The sequence below is a fragment of the Stegodyphus dumicola genome, chromosome 7, assembly GCF_044657685.1.
Source record: "Stegodyphus dumicola isolate Sdum_Otavi_A_Nest chromosome 7, ASM4465768v1".
NCBI classification, from domain to species: domain Eukaryota; kingdom Metazoa; phylum Arthropoda; class Arachnida; order Araneae; family Eresidae; genus Stegodyphus; species Stegodyphus dumicola.
The window spans coordinates 84,323,527-84,340,555 of NC_140774.1; the positions used below are offsets into that span (position 1 = coordinate 84,323,527).

The window sequence follows — 17,029 nt, forward strand, 5'->3', positions numbered from 1 at the left end:
TCAGTTCCGTTGGTCTATTTTTATGTGATGCACATATCGAAATGTCAAATTCATTTATTTAGCCTAAATTTAAATCTAAAGAACGGCTACAATCTCCCCCACTCCTCTTTTTCCAGTTACTATCCAGAATATTCAGGAATTTCCGAGTATGCAGGTTAGTTAAGCTTTTACTGTTAAAGGATGACTGAATGAAGCAATTTCCCATCTTCTGATTTCAGAAATGTGCCTCTTTTTTACTTAAATTACTTTGCTTGGAATATATGTTAAGGAAAAACTGTTATGCAATGAAAATTTAGAAAATGTTCAGAATTTTGATTTAAGTTAAATTATTTAAATATTAATATGAGTGGAAAAATAAATTGTATTTATTATTAGGTGCCAAACGAATACAATTAATATGGCTTATTATTATTTATTTTCTATATTTTCAACTGAAATATCATCATTAAATCTTGTAATATAGTTTAGTTCTGCATAGTTTTTTTTCCTCTCATTGTAAACTAATTCTGTAAATTGAACTGTCATTTAAAATTAAAAAAAAAAAAAAAAAAAAAAAAAAAAAGTTGATTTCCATGGTTGAGGTAATGCTCATTCTCTTAATAAATATTGCATTGCTCATATTTTAAATTACAAGTCTAATTTTTCTTTTAAGTTTATGCAGTTGTGTATAATGTAATTAGACAGGTGTTTATTTTTTCCTTAAAATGTGCTTGAAAAGTGCTTATAGGTGCTTATTTTTTTAACTAAAATGTGGCTATGAACCCTGTTTAAGAAGGAATGCAATCATATAATTTTTTGCATAAATTTTATATAATAATATACTTATTTAAGTAGGGCTAAACTGAAAGGAATATAAAATTAATTTCACAAAAATTTTTTAGATTTGTAATTTTGAAATATTTAAACTAATTTTTGTTTATTTAGGAAGAAGAGAATAAAAGTTGTTTAGAATGTGTGAAAAAAATACTCAAAGAAAAGAAAGATGAGGTAAATTTTCTGTTTCATTTATATACCATTTATATTACCAAATCTTTTATATATAATTTTTGGTAATTTTAAAACACTAAAACATAAATGGAAAATCAAGTACCATGTTCGAACTTTCATTTACACTGTGTAATTATCTGTTAGTAGTAGTTTACATTTAATTAAAACTCATGTAAATTAATACAGGGTAAATTAGAAAGTTTGAAATATCTTTTTTAGTTTCAGAGAGAAATTAATGATTGTGATGATTTAATTGCAATAAAAAAGTGTTTAAATTAGCGAGTTACTTAAATGTGTTTTGGTACTTACTTAATTATGAGTTACTTAAATGTGGTTAACCATTTTGAAAATACCTGTTCTCTTTCGAGTATTAGCTTCACAAAAAATAAATTGCCAGCAAGTTCTGGAATGCTCTGCAAGGTTAGCAACAAATTTGCAACTTTTTGATGGTGTGTGGACAGTAAATAATTACTGGAGTTATCATAACTTATTCAAGGTCCAAGTAGCACAGTTATTATTGTGAAGTTTTAAGCTGCATAATTATTCTTAGTAGTTAAAGATCTGAATATTAAGTTTTAAGCTATAGGCAGTCATAAGGGTAACTTTGTTCTCACTTAACTCCTACACAAATTTATGATTTACTAAACATTAAAATTTTTATATTCTGCTCTTTACTTATGATGATGTCTCAACGGACAGTGCTGCTTGTTATGTCAGTTATGATTTTCCCAAGCACTGGAGCTTCATTGAACTTTGGAATTTGGCAATAGGATGTTTATGTAAGAATGATGTTTACATTTTGAACTGCTTGTACATCGTGATGAAATAAAACGTATATATAAACACAACTTTTTGGTGCTGAAACTCGATAAATGCAGTATTTTGAGCATTAAATGCTCCTGTTATTTCAAATTTGAGACAAATGTAGTTTTATTTTGCTTTAATTATATTGTTTAGAGTTTTATTTTCTTACATGTACATTCCAAGATGATGCTGTAGATGATATAATGCTTCTTAAATGAAAACAAAAGACTGTTAGAGCAAATATTACTTGCTCTATTATGTAGTTGACAGACTGTAATAATGATAGTTCCAAAGATGGGAATTGATGATGATTTAAAATATTTTTTATGATCGACTTTTGAATGAAATAAAATTATTGGATGATAGTATTCATAATTTAATTGTACAATGTTGAATATGAATCTGATGTTTTACAATGTGAAGACTATACAGACAGTGTCAAACTCGCTACTTTTAAAGCATGCAAAGCTACTCAGAATGTCATACCTGTAGCTGCTAATAATGTTCAAGCGAAGCTGCAAAGTTTTCAAGAACAATTTAAATCTTCTGTTGACAATAACTTAAATATTTCAGCCATTGATAAAGGTAGGGGTAGAAACCACCCTGAACTGCAGACTATTAGTATGTGAACAAAGAATGATGATTGAAGAAGCCTTGACTCCATTTTCTAACTGGTCAGAAACTGACAATGTTGCCAACAAAATCTGAATCCAATAATGTGAAATTTGCAGCTTCTCATACTTCTTGAGGTTGACCAAGGTGGGAAGGATGTCCCAGGCTGTTGATAGGCAGAGCTGCTCATGACACCAGTCACAATTTTCTTATGCTTTTAGTTTTTCATTAAACTTTGGAATCTGGTAATAGGATGTTTATGTTTTGAACCTTTGTATGCTGATAATGAAATAAAATGTGTATATAGACATAGCAGACTAATATTTTCAACTATTTATTACTGAGTGTTAGAAAACATGATGTTGATTGATACAGATTTTATTTTAGCAGTAATAGTTTCAGTGATTCAAACATTATTACCTTCTTCAGCTGCAGTTAAATGAAAAATAAAAACAGAAACATATTAATGAAATTGTAGTGTTACCTATTGTAAACTGCTATTATTGTAGTGTTACTATTATTACTACTCAACAAATAACTTTAAAAAAAAATAGAAGTAGTTAAATACAAGGGGCGATCAAATGAAAAGGTACAGAATGACGTAAAAACGTAACAGTTAAATATTTGCATATTCCGCCATGGGAGAACGTAGCGAGACATCTCGGGATGCGATTGGAGTCTCTGACTGGGATCGGAGCGTACGCAGGCACCCGCATGCGCAGAAGAGAGCAGAGGCTCTTATCAAAAGCGACGTCCAAATGATGCGGCAGTCCGTATGAGGACAGTATGGCATTCACGTTGCAAAATTCGACGACTGAGGAGCAGTGAGGTGTTATCCGACTTCTGACAGCGGAAGGTGAGAAACCGGCAGCTATTCATCACCAGATGATGACAGTTTACAGGGAGAAATGTGACAAGTCTGTCAGAAAATGGAGTGCTCGTTTTCGTGCAGCCCGTGAGAGTGTAGGTGATGACCCGAGACCAGGCCAGGCAAACACTGTCATCATGAGCCATCTTATCGACAAGGTGGACGACCTAGTGAGAAGTGATAGGTGTGTCACATTGCGAATGTTGGCGGTGAAGGTGGATGTCAGCTATGGAACCTTGTGGACAATTGTTCATGACAGGTTGCGATATCGGAAGGTGTGTGCTGCTTGGGTTCCGAAGCAGCTCACCGACCAGCAAAAGGAACTGCGTATGGGGCTAGCACTGCAACATCTCTTTCGGTATCAGGAAGACCCCGCTTTCATCTAGCGGATCGTCACAGGTGATGAGACCTGGTGCCATCACTACGAGATAAAGCGGGACAGCATGCAGTGGAAGCATGCGTCATCACCTCCCCCTAAAAAGTTCAAAGCCAGCAGGCAAGGTGTTGCTCACCGTCTTTTTTGACGTTCAACGTCCACTACTTGTGGAATTCCTCGAACACAGAAAAACCATTAACTCTGATGTGTACTGTGAGACACTTCGACGCCTACGCAGATCCGTCAAGAACAAAAGACCGGGCTGCTCACGGAGGGTGTGGTTCTGCTCAATGATAACATGCGTCCACACGTCTCCAGAGTCACACACATGGAATTGGCCAAGTTCAAGTGGGAGACATTGGGCCATCCGTCCTACAGTCCGGACATGTCGGCCTTCGATTTCCATGTGTTTGGTCCACTGAAGAAACACCTGAAAGGGAAGCGCTTCAACTCGGATGACGTACTCAAGGACGCTGTGAAGGACTGGATCTCATCACGGCCACAAGAATTCTGGGAACAAGGAATCCTGCGGCTTGTTCATCAGCGGGATCGCTGTGCTCAAGCCTATGGTGTATATTTTGAATAAAGTCTACATTTGTACCCACCGTGTCGTTTCACACCTTTTCATTTGATCACCTCTTGTACTAAAGACCATGGTGACCTTTTATGTTGATATTACGTTTGGTGAAGATTACGTACTTCACCTAACTGCACTGTAAAAGGTTAAGCATGTTGATGAAAAGAAATTTAACAGAATGTTTTTTTTCTTATGGTAAAAAAAATAATTAATTAATTAATTAAATGATACTTGTAGACGAAAAGATTACGTGTAGTGCTTTTGAATTGAGAACAACTGATTTGTTATTCAAATAACCCGAGAACAGTGCCAAAGCTGGTGTGGCCACACCACCAACAGAATGTAGTGGAGGCAAAATTTTTAGACTTGAGCACCAAAAAACAAAATTAAGGGAGGGCAAACTCTTTAGTATTTAGGGCGGCAAAATTTTTAGACTGAGCACCAAGAAACAAAATTAAGGGAGGGCAAAATCTTTAGTATTTAGCGCAGCAAAATTTTAAGAATTTTGGGGATTTCTTTGCAGCAAAATTTATGACACGCAGAGACTGCATCTGGCTGGAAAATATCTGATGCCAGCTCTGGATCAATCTCAAAATATATTTGGGAATTAACTTTTCAGGATTCAGATAAGACTTGAGCATTTGCAGAACAACAAAATTTAGTGGCAAAGTGTGTTGGTAGCCGCCAATAGTATGAAAATATTTTAATTCATACTTTAGTGACAGTTCTTGATATGGCAGTTACAGGACTAGAAAAATGGAACTTTCTAACCGAACAAGAAATTATGTCTATCTATAGACGTAAAGAGAAGGTATTTGCACAAAAAATAAAGCAATTGAGCCAACCTTCATTGGAAGAAATGTTTTATAAAGCAACAAATACTGAACTTTTTTTTTTTTTTTGAATATTTTGGTTCCCTCAAGATCATAAAGGCTTCATTATTTCATAAACTACTGCTTTGTATTTTAATTTTATAATTACGATATGTCATCTCACTAGATTCAATTTGAAAAATCCCAGCCCTGAAATCACTGAGATCCTGACGAGTCCAGATCTTGGACTTTGTACTGTAATAAAACAAAGGCCCTTTGAGTGCCATGACCAGTTTTATCCAGTCATAAGTGTTTTTTTTGGGGGGGGGTGCTTGGTATATGTTAGCTTATAAAAGATATTTTGTTTTCTTACTTTCTTTAATAATATAAGTGTCATCTTAAATGAAGGTAAGTTTATGAAAATAGAGACTAAAATAAGTAAATATACAAATTTAGCTAATATAGGCTGTTTAAATGCAGAACTTCATAACAAATCTAAAAACCCATGCTGCTCAGAGCTTTTGAGTACTAAATGCAATAATACCATGCCTGTTTAAAGAATAATAATTACTGAAATTCAGAGGAAATTCTGTAAAATTAGTGTGTTTGAAACATGTTAAATAACTTTTTAAAAATTAATAATCATATAAAACAAATTCATTTAAAAATAGACAGCTATTAAGCCAGTTTTCTATAATGCTTTCCCCCAATTTTTTACTCATTCCCAACTTTGGCATCAAGATCAGTATATTTTGCTATTTAGGATCCTTTCATTTACTATAAATTAAGCATTATGGAAAGCTCAGCCATTGTTATTGCAAATAGAACCTAAATGAAAAATTTGAGAATTAAATATTAATTTAGAAGTTTAATTTATTAAAAACTACAAGAAAAAATAATGTAAATTTTATGAACAATATAATTTTTATGTTTTTTGATTATACACTGTTTCTTTTAATCAAAATATATATATTTCTTTCAGTCAACTGATTCATATCCCCAAGATCTGCTTTGTGCATCAGTTGAATTTATTCATGCATTGTGGGCTGGTCATCAAGCATTAGCAATTGAAGCATTGAAACAAGAGTATGCATTCTATAGTATATTGCCACTATGTTTTCTCAGAAGAAATTTAAAGCAAAAGAAATATTTTCTGATTCTTTAACATAATACTTACATATGTTTTTTGTAGAAAGGAGGGTACTTTCTGTTTATTCACAACTCCCAATCGCTAACTCATGTAGATGATTAATTTTTCACCAAGCTAATATGTAAAGACAACAGCAATTTTCAAAAATGGCATCACAGTAAGAATTACATAAAACAGCCCCAGCTAACAAAATTAAAGAAACATCCGTAACAAAACACTTACCTTTTTTATTTCACTTTCACCCATGTGCACAGTTTTTCACTGTAAAAAAACATCACAGAATTGTACAAATTTGGCATTGCATGTACTGATATTTTCCTATGTAACAGAGTAATCTGTTTTCATTTAAATAACATCAGATAATTGCACAAATTTTGATCAATAAAATATGATTGTGTACAAAGTACAGTTTCGTAGAATGTAACTTTTTGCGTTCTCTGCTGGGACAAAAAGCCACAGTTCTCAAGAAATGTAACACTTTTCTTTTTCATCAGCTGGCGCATTCCACAGTTTCGTTATGATTCTTTACAAGGAGGGGGGGGAACACTTAGTTTAGTGAGACAAAAACAAACACAAATGAGTGCTGTCAATGTAACAAGAACAAACACTAATAAATTACACTCGTTCACTGTATGCACATACCTGGATTGCCACAATAAATACATTTTAGTTGTATCATGGTTACACAATAAATAAATTTTGATTACATTATTTTAGTAACATCTTGCCTCAATACTTTTCAACGGGATGTGGATAATCAGAAATTATTGAGTATAGACCTTAAATTGTGGTTCTATGCAATTGCAATAAGATGAGATGTAACATTTTAGTTTTTCCAGCATTCAAAAAAATATGTTTACCTAATCTATTAAATATCTTTTTTATCTTTATATTATATATCTTTTTCCTCATTAATTTTCAGAAAATAATATGCATATTTTAATTTTTAAATATTTTATTATTTAAAGGTGTAATCATGTTCTGCTTTCTTGTCATTCAGGTGTTTGTTAAAATAGCTCATTTAACTTTTTCACTGTGTTTTTCTTAATATTCATAACTTGGCTAACTGTTTGATAAACCATGTCTGGTTTATCAAACAGTTAGCCAAGTTTAGCTTTGAACCTGTGCCGATGCCTGACAAGCATTATTCACTATGCTTACTAATTTCTATTTTTTGTTTTAAATGAAGAAACATTTAATTCTTCTTTTTATATGAACACTTAGACCCCATAATAGAATTATTATTCTAATTTCAAAGTAATATAAATAAAAATGTTTAGAAATATTACAAGAATTATTAATGTATACATAAAATGTGTTGTATAATTCCAAGGAAGAATTGTCATATTTGAGAGAAGAAATTTCATTATAAAGATAACTTTAGCAGGAGATAAATCATTTTTAGGCCATCCTATAACTATTTGTCAACATGCTAATTTCGGTATTATAATGATAATGAAAATGTTTGTAATATGCTACCTGGCAGAGGAAAGGCTACAACATGAAAGACTGATTGAAATAGACCAAACGTTGTATGTAAATTGATTATGAAACACTTAACAAATGATTTAATTTCCAAAAATATATTATGATAAGTCCCATAGATATATAGGACATCAAGAAGATTCTGCCACATTATTTTGAGAATACATTCTTGAACACGTAGTTATATCAAAACAATGAGTGTCCAAATCGGGCCTGTAGTATCATGCACTGTGTGTTGTTAATATGACTTCACAGTTATCTGCATTTCATGGAGATGGGAAGATGTTCAGTGCTCAAACATGTCCCGTATATACTTGATTAGTGAGAAATGCAGAAACTGGTCTGGCCGAAGTAGCACTTCCGTATCTTGCATAGAATTCACTGTGAGCCAAGCAATGTGTGCCCTTGTGTTATATTGTTAAAATATGTGTTTGGTATGCCTTGATGATACCGGAAAAGATGGGGCTATACCATGTCATTTATATATTGGCAAAAGCTATAACATATACTAGAGACGATTGTTGATGCTAATGGTGTCCCAAACCTTTAATTTATATTTATGAGCTGTGCGTCTCTTGAAGATGGTACTGGCATCTGGGTATAGCCTGGTGGCCACATATTCTTCACACCCACATACTCTGATCATCTTTTGTGATAATTATCACTGAAGATTGTTGCTTGTGAGAATTGTCTACTGTCTTATTTAGCATTCCAGGCAGCTCTGACTATGATGAAAGCCTGCGTCAAGGATAGCTGTAGCAAACCTACTTCATCCATGTCACAAAACTGTCTGTTGGTATTAGGATAGTGGAAATATTCTGTACGCTTTGCAAAATGTCTCTAATTGTGAACTGTGAGTCGAATTGGCATTATGCTATCATGGTAATTAGTCATCTCCTTGCTCAATGTTGTTGCTTAATGATAATGGATTTGGTGATAGTGCCCCCTTTCCAGCTCAGTTGTTCCCAAATCCCATCATCAGTTGGGACATAACTTGCATTTCCTTTTATAATACGGTGTAATGACCAAACTCAAAACTCATCCTTTTGCTGATATTGAGTATGACAGTATCTTAAAGGCATAAATCTGTCTTTAATCAGACGTGGAAACAACAGAAAAAATTCAATATTATAGCTGTAATGATACTGAAACTGATGGCTGTTTGTTTGTTGTTTGGATGCTTATATATTGTGTGTAACCATCTGACTGACTGGTAGATGCAGTCATTTCATAACAATGCACTTGTTTCTTCATAATGTACCATTTTCTATGTCAGGCAGTGTAATTACTAAAATATGAAGCAAAATCATAAAAGTTGAAGTTTGTAACAAAATATTATCAATATTAAATTATCATAAACTTTCTTTTTATGAAAAATACCTTGTAAGGTCATTTTGTGAATTTAGACTAGTATAGCAGAAAGTGGTCTTAAATTTGTAAAATATATAAATAAATTTCTTTCTTAGCTATTTATTCATATAGTTCTGAATGTTTGAAAATATTCACTGTTAAGAAAATATGGAGAATTTTATGAATAAAAATGTTTGTAATAAATTTCTTTATTTCATATTTCAGTAATCCATAGCTTTTAAAAGTAGTAGAATTTTTTCAAAAATTTTATTTTATACTGTAGATATTTTATTTATTATTTTTTTTTTTCCTCCTTCTTTCTTTTAGTCCTCAATTTTGGGATTTGACTTGCAGTACCATTCTTAGTAATAAGTTTGCTCAAGAGCGTCCAGCTGTCCTTGCTTATATTATTAGAACTTTAGGACTTGAAGTATTTTACAGTACTCCTGTAAAGTAAGAAAACAATTGTACTGTGATTTTCCAAGCATACCATATTTATATATATTATTTTTATATTTTCATTCTAAAACAGGAAATTCTCATCATACATGAATTTTATGTTATTACTGCAAATTCTGTGCTTTAGTTTCATGATAAAAATATAACTGCTCTTTTAATGCATGCAGTTTGTATTGCTTTCTAGGGAGAGACTAAATGAACATGTCAAAGCTATATTTAAAAAAATTCACAGTGAGAATTTTTTGCTCAAGTGGTCTGAAGTAAGCCTCTGTTTTTTTATTTGTAGTTTTTCACTTCTTGTGTCAGTAAAAATTTTGTGATGTCTCAAGCAATTTCCTTTTTTTAATTTCAGCATATTCATAGTTCTAATTTATCAAGTACTAGTCCTGATTGTACTCAGCAGATATTTGATTTTGCTTCTGGTGATCTTCAAGATGCCTTTGCTCTTATAACAGCTTGGAGGGATTTTCTTTTGATTGTAGCAGTGGTATTAATTTATTTACTATTTTTGTTTTAAAAGTTTTAAGCTTTTTATGTTGCAGGGAAACAGCTTCCATATTTTCCCCAATTTTTTGGACTATATATATCTGTTTATCAATAATGATATTTATGTTATTATTAATGAAAGAAGTAACTAGTGTACAAAAATATTTTTTATTTTTTAATTTTATTTATTTATTTCTGAAATTAAATCAAGACTTAATAAAGTTAAGACACAATAACACGCCGAATAAATACTAATTCAGAAGTCAAACAACAAAAATCAGCATTATATTCACAAAATTTTGTGAATATAACGCTGATTTTTGTTGTTTGACTTCTGAATTAGTACTTAATAAAGTTGTTCAACTATATTGCAAAGTTTTTATAATAAACAAAATTTTTATACATACATTAAACTACTATAAAAATGTTATGTATAAATTTATGAAAAAATATCAATCTTATTTTTCATACATCAATGTTTATATATTTGAATATTATATTTAGGCATTTAAAATATGAAATTCCATGATGTATTATAAGGTATTAAATATTTCATTTCCCAATCAACAGTACATTTCTTCTGTATCATATATCTATATATAAAAACTAGATGCATAGTTTGTAAAAGGATTTCCCAAAATGCATTTTGATACAACTTATTAATATGAAGCATTTATCTCTAAAAAATATGATACATGAGAATTCATTGTTTTGTGTTGAAATGGAAATAGTGAAGAAATGTCAATCAGTAAAATGCTGTAAAAGCTAGTTTATAAGCTGCTCCATTTACTTTTGCTGAAGTTACTCCAGGTATATTTAGTCACTCATAACAAGAAACTGATTTCAGATAGCACATCTGTTCAGTTATTAGAGACTACGTTGAACTTTAATTATATTTTTTGAAAAAACTTTGGATTTTATTCCATATTTGCATGCAAAATAATATTCTTTAAAAAAAAGGGGGAGAGAGTTCATCTACTATGATGCAAAATTTGTGTATCATCTTTTGAAATATTATATTCTTAGCATGTTAACTGTTTCAAGTCTATTGATGCCTATGTTCATTAAGATCCATTGTCTTGATCTATGGCTGTACAGATTTATCAGAAAAAATTTTCTTATGCTGTCATTTATGTATATTCATGAGCCGTAATCTATAAACAAATTTTTAAAAAATGAGCAAGTACAGTGTGGTGCAGTCATTGCACATGGGTTTGAATTTTTTTTTTTTTTTGAAATGTATGTAATTATTCCTGTCTCAGCTATGAAGAAATGCCAAAATACTAGGTGTGAAAAATTATATCTTTTAAATGACCGCTATTCACAGTATTACAAAGAGCACCTCATCACATAACTTTGTGGCGGATTGCTTGCTGGTTGTAATTCACAAATCTTGGCCCATATATTGTTTTTGATCTGCTTGGTGGTTACTGGTTTGTTGACGTATGATTAAAACAACTGTGGCTGTTAAGTCTGGGGGACGTGATGGCCAATTGAAATCAATGAACTTGGATATCACTCACTTGCCAAAATTTGCAGACCTTTGGTTTCATGTGCTGTATGAGCAATGCCTCTATCTTGCTCAAACCAGGATATTTCAATGATTTCAAATTGCTCATTTGCCATAGCTGGTCTAAGAAAGTCTCTGATCATATTGTGATACTGCTACTGCTGACAGATGACCTTAGAGTTTTTCTGTGCCCCTATTTGGTAGTTTTGCTTGTTCACATCTGCATTTAAGTGGAAATGAGCTTTGTCATTGATTATCAGATTCTCAGGAAAGTTCTGTTGCTCTATCGTTAAGTCTTTGGTGTAAAATGCGTACCTTAGATGGGCTTGTGTATCTGTAGAACTTACTTCTGTGCACCAGCTGCACTTTGCACAGGAACAATTAAAATCCATCATTAACACATTGAGCCTGGTGCCGAATTTTCTGTCCTTTCCGTTCAGCCATTTGGCTGGCATCGGTGCAATCAGGGTTGTAATTAATGATGTCCTTTACTCGTTGAATGTTTTTGAGAGATTGAACCGAACGTCTTCTACCCATTCTTTAGTGATTGCAGACTGAAGAATGTTGCTGAAAGCATGCCACAAGACAGAGAATCAAAGTCTGATGAAGACAGTTGTGCATTTTGAAGTGCTGATGATATGCCGTTTGAGTAAGGATGACGGATCTTTTATTTTCAAAGTAAAGTTCTATCAATTCTGTGGGCTGTTTAGAATTCAATCTCTCTGTGGTATATCTCCCAAATGTGAAAGTACTGAGGATCACAGTTCTGGGAGGAAAAACAAAATAAAGCATTGTAATTCATGCGCGACTTTTGCACTAGTATTTCTTACAATTGCATTTCAGAATTATTCAACAGTTTCAAAATAAGCATATTTATGTGATAAAAATACTCATTGTAATAATGAACTGATAGGCAAGTTTGGTTTTTGTTTGTTACTCTAATTAATAAGACAAATAAAAATCCTGTTTGTAATTTACCAGTTTGTCTAGAATCCTCTTTGAGGGACAGTGCGTAGGTAATCAGAAGTTCAGTATACTTTTTTCTTAATAAATATTGTACATTTACTACACATTTTTCTAAAACATTCCCATTTTCACAAAAATATGTTATCACTTTTGTTGCAGTTAATACATCTGAAATTCCTAATTGGATATATGTCTAAATTTTTTCACTCGCTAGAGAAGAAAATGGCAAACCAGTGCTTAATGAATGTGCATTATGTCTTGAAAAATAATATGCTATTTGTGAAGCCAACATATGTCTACTATAGTCCTTTCAAACTGTGCTCTTTGAACAAATATTATATAATAAATCAATCCATCTGTACTGCTGTCCATGGAAAAAAAAGAAAAAGTGTTATATAAAGGCATGTAAAGGTTAGAATACATGGATTTTTGTTGACATTGTTTTACTTTTTAAGAATAAAATTCAATAAATATAAAGTTTAATTTTTATTTATACAGTACAAAGTCCTAAATCCAGACTAGCCGGAACTTCGGCGATTCCGGATTAGGGGTTTTTCCAGATTGTAGGTCATCAATTTAAATCTGGTAAGATGGCATGCAGAAATTATAAAATTAAAAATATGAAACCGTAATTTATGAAATAAAGAGCAATTATGGTCTAAAGGGTATCAAAATTTACAAAAAAAAAAGCTTAATATTTATTTGTTTACTTTATTAAACATTTCTTTCAATGTAAGTTGTTTAAGTTACTTTGTTTGATGTGCTAATGCTTTCTCTTTAATTCTATAAACAGACATAATTTCTTGTTCAGTTACAATGTTCCATTATTCAAGTCCTGTAATTGCTGTGCCGAGAATACCGACTCGCTTGTCAATCGAAATTTTTTCATTTTCACTAACCTCTCTATCACTTCCTTCATGCCTTTATCCATTTTTTGCAGGAATTACACTTTTTGTTTGATGGACATCGAAACATGCTTTCCCTTTGTAGATCCTTTGACAGCTCCAGAATCGGAAACTCTTTTTGACATAATCGAAAGTTCAAGCTTACTTTTATAAAATTGCTCTAACAGTCTGCAAAAAAATAATAAGCCGGATCCAATTAGAAGATTAAGGAACAACACAATCTGCAACATTAACTGAAATGGATAATTAGATCATTTTAGCCAAGCTTGTACCGTCCGTTATACATTAAACGCATATGTGTAAATGTATTATGCGCATGCGTATTATGCGTTTACGTATGCGCAGAAAGTTTGTAGCTTTGAGGTTCAGTTTATGGACGTCAGGATTAAAGACTTTGTACTGTACTGCCCTTAAAACGTCTGCAATTTATTGCATAATTTTCTTTTTATTTTCAGTATGAACCTTTAGAAATTCCTTCTGATACTAAGAAGAAAATTTTGAAAGATATTTTGGAACATTTTATGGTAGAAGTAAGTTATTACATAACAGATTTATTCTATTAAAATCAATAAAAACTTCTACATACCAAAAAGAAAATATAAGCAAAAACTGGTATATGTGAAAACAGAAAATTATTTATAGCTGCTATTTTTTAGGGGGGGGTGCAGAGAGGATTATATTTTTTGAGTGTTCTAGTTTTCTCAAAAATGTCATTACACAGTATTTAAATTTCCATTTGATAATTAAGTAATTTTACATGTTAAATTTGTTTATGTTTTTGCTACTATTTGGAAAAAAAATCTTGACTTTTACTTTACTGCAAATATTAAAATTTCAAAATTTGTAACTGATAAAAGGAAGTCATAGTTTTGCAGTTTACCATTAACCCTTCCCGGATGGCAGTGTGATATCCTAGCCTCTGGCTATGAGAGGGAGTGCTGGGCTTCCGTGATGTCTCCACAGGACAGTGGGTGCTCGATTGCTAAGCCTAATTTTGCTAAGAAATTCAGAAAAAATACATTTTTATTCAAATTTGCTTAATTTTTTCAAATATTTCAAAAAGCGTATTTATGCCTGGTGAACTACAGAATTAAATACTTATAAGTTTTACAGCTATACTGATATATATATAGACAATCAAAGAGGAATTTTAAAACAAATATTCAGCATTTGCTAAACAGCAGTTGAAATATTTAATGTAAGGCACATACACGCATACATATATATATACAATAAAATTTAAAATTTGTTTTCTGTGTGATATATTCTGAAGCATGGGTCCACGCAGCGTCCTACATTACAAACTTTGCACTCAAAGTGAGATGTTTTTCCCGCAGCTCGCTTCCGATTCGTAGCTTGGGAGCAAACAATGCATTTTCTTGTCATTTTCTCTTTATTCTCATTAAGAAATAGAAATGGAAAATGCCTTTCTAAAAGGCGAAATGGAATTATAAATATCGCTTTCGTTTTGACCACCATTAATGGGGGGGGCGGGAACATGAAAAACTTATTCACACAAACGAAAGACCACACTACACCACTTACGAAAATAAGAAACTAAATAAAAACTGTACTTACACCAGATACTCTTCTCTCAAAACGCCACTTGAAAGAAACATAAACAAAAGTGCATGTGCGTTGACTCAGCACACTTGTTTATATTACTGAATCCTGGTATCTACCTTTCAGAATCAAATGAAACAGTCAAAGATCAAAGTTCAGACATCATAATTACTATTTATCTTGGTACCATGGATATAGGGTGTCATCTGTTAGAATTAAAAATAGTATTTATATTTCATTCCATGTGATTGTCACATATACGTCACAGCGGTCTAGCCAGGCACTAATCCTCTGAGACGCAGATGTCAGACATGCCATAGATAAACCGAATGCTACCGTAGCCTATACAACGCACCCATATGGAAAAGGTTAAAACCTTAACTAAGATTTTAAAACCACCAAGGTTCGACAAAGTGGAGTTCAACTGGAAAACTAAAGGATGGTTATAAAAATTTTAACATGTAATGAACCGTGTAAAATAATGTTTTCTATCCTGATAATTGCCCCTAACAGTGTATATTTGGAGGGGATTTTCACTATTGTTACTAAAACAAGGGTTGAACTTAGAAGATCCAAAATCAGTGATAACATATTAACTTTTAAGCAAAACTAGGCTTATGTGGCGTTGGTATGGACAAAGCAGTAATTTTTCTCTCTTAAAGTAAAATGTGCCATTATTGTTCACTGTTGAACAAAATTTGTTTTAAATTATTATTTTTATAATACAAAGTGTAGGTATTAAAATATTTTTAAAAATATGTATTTTTGTACCACTTGCATGTAAGAATTAGAATACATTTAGACTGCAGTCTGGATATTAATTAGGAACTACAGTGGAACCTCGAGCTACGAGTTTAATTCATTTCAGCATTGAACTTGTATAGCAAATTCCTCGTATCTAGAAATAAACTTTCCCCTTGAAAATAATGAAAATCCAGTTAATCCGTTTCGCACCCCCAAAAATGTCAACATAAAAATTAATTTTTCGAGTAAATAACACTGGTAAATAATATAACCATAGTTTACCTTTATGATAGCTTCCGATACCGACCTTAACTACTTCTCGTTAATCCACACCAACAACAGCTTTTAGGAGTTTTTGATGGTGCTTGGAAGTACTTTTCTTTTTCTGCATCACATTATAGTCTCAAGGCATTTTATATCCCTGTGAATTCATAATTGGCAACTTTATTGCCATTCCATGAAGCAGTGGTAGTTTCTTTAAAAACTGATTTTTTTAAAAGTTGTATTTCTTAATGATTTATATTAATTTTTTTAATAATATTAATTTATATTAATTTTTTTAATAATATGGTTTGCTGCAATAAATTTATAACGTTTCTGATTTATATGATTTATTATTTTATGCATTTGCTCATTTCTATAAATTTTTTTTGCAATTTTATTACAATTTATTTGATTTGTGCCATTATTATATTTAATAAAAGGTGTTTCTGATATTTCTAACGGCTGTATCGTACATGTCTTAATATAGAATAATCATTTACGTGTCTCCTAGCAACAAGTTTGTTATTCAAAAAAGTGCAAAAATTACAGTGATTTTGGATTAGTATATATTTTTGTGATGCAGAATTGACTAAATCAATAATTTTCTCAGTATAATTACAGAGAAAACAAGATATGTTACTTGCAACTTTTATTTAAGTTTATTAGTTAAAAGAGAATAATTCCTGTTGAGAAAAACTATTTCACTTTTGGAAAAAAAAAAATATTTTCTAATAGCTTGATTTAAATATAAACAATAAACTTAAGTGTTTGCAAATTTAAGTGTTAAGCGTTTATAAACTTACGGGCATTGTTTTCTCCTTAAACTCATATTATTAAAAAAAAGTATTACTTTTGCAACATATTTTTATTATTAGATGCACTTTGCTGTCAAACTATTTGTAGTTCATGTTAATCAAGTCACTTTTATATAGCTATTCTTTTATACTACTATACCGATTGGTTTAAATTATTTTTTCAACAATTCATTAGAAGGCAAAATTTCATTGTTTAAGCAGTGCAATATCTAATTGCTATTAAAATTTTATATTGGATAATAAATTATTTCTTTTCTATGTTTCATTATTGTTTTATGTCCTCGCCTTTTCATTTC

At 31.5% G+C, this 17,029-nt stretch overlaps 1 protein-coding gene across 4 annotated transcripts in view; it reads left to right on the forward strand.

Moving 5' to 3' along the window:
* The window catches only part of Nup188 (nuclear pore complex protein Nup188), a 281,814-nt gene that overhangs the window by 183,418 nt on the left and 81,367 nt on the right, over positions 1–17,029 (forward strand). For all 4 annotated transcript variants that reach the window (XR_015042153.1, XM_085820546.1, XM_085820547.1 and 1 more), the window contains exons 30-35: positions 925–987; positions 6,019–6,122; positions 9,349–9,474; positions 9,665–9,740; positions 9,833–9,967; positions 13,803–13,877. Coding sequence is in view for 3 of the 4 variants with exons in the window: in XM_085820546.1 (XP_085676672.1) it covers positions 925–987; positions 6,019–6,122; positions 9,349–9,474; positions 9,665–9,740; positions 9,833–9,967; positions 13,803–13,877 (579 nt within the window). In the remaining variant the exon portion in view is untranslated. The remainder of the gene's footprint in view (positions 1–924; positions 988–6,018; positions 6,123–9,348; positions 9,475–9,664; positions 9,741–9,832; positions 9,968–13,802; positions 13,878–17,029) is intronic.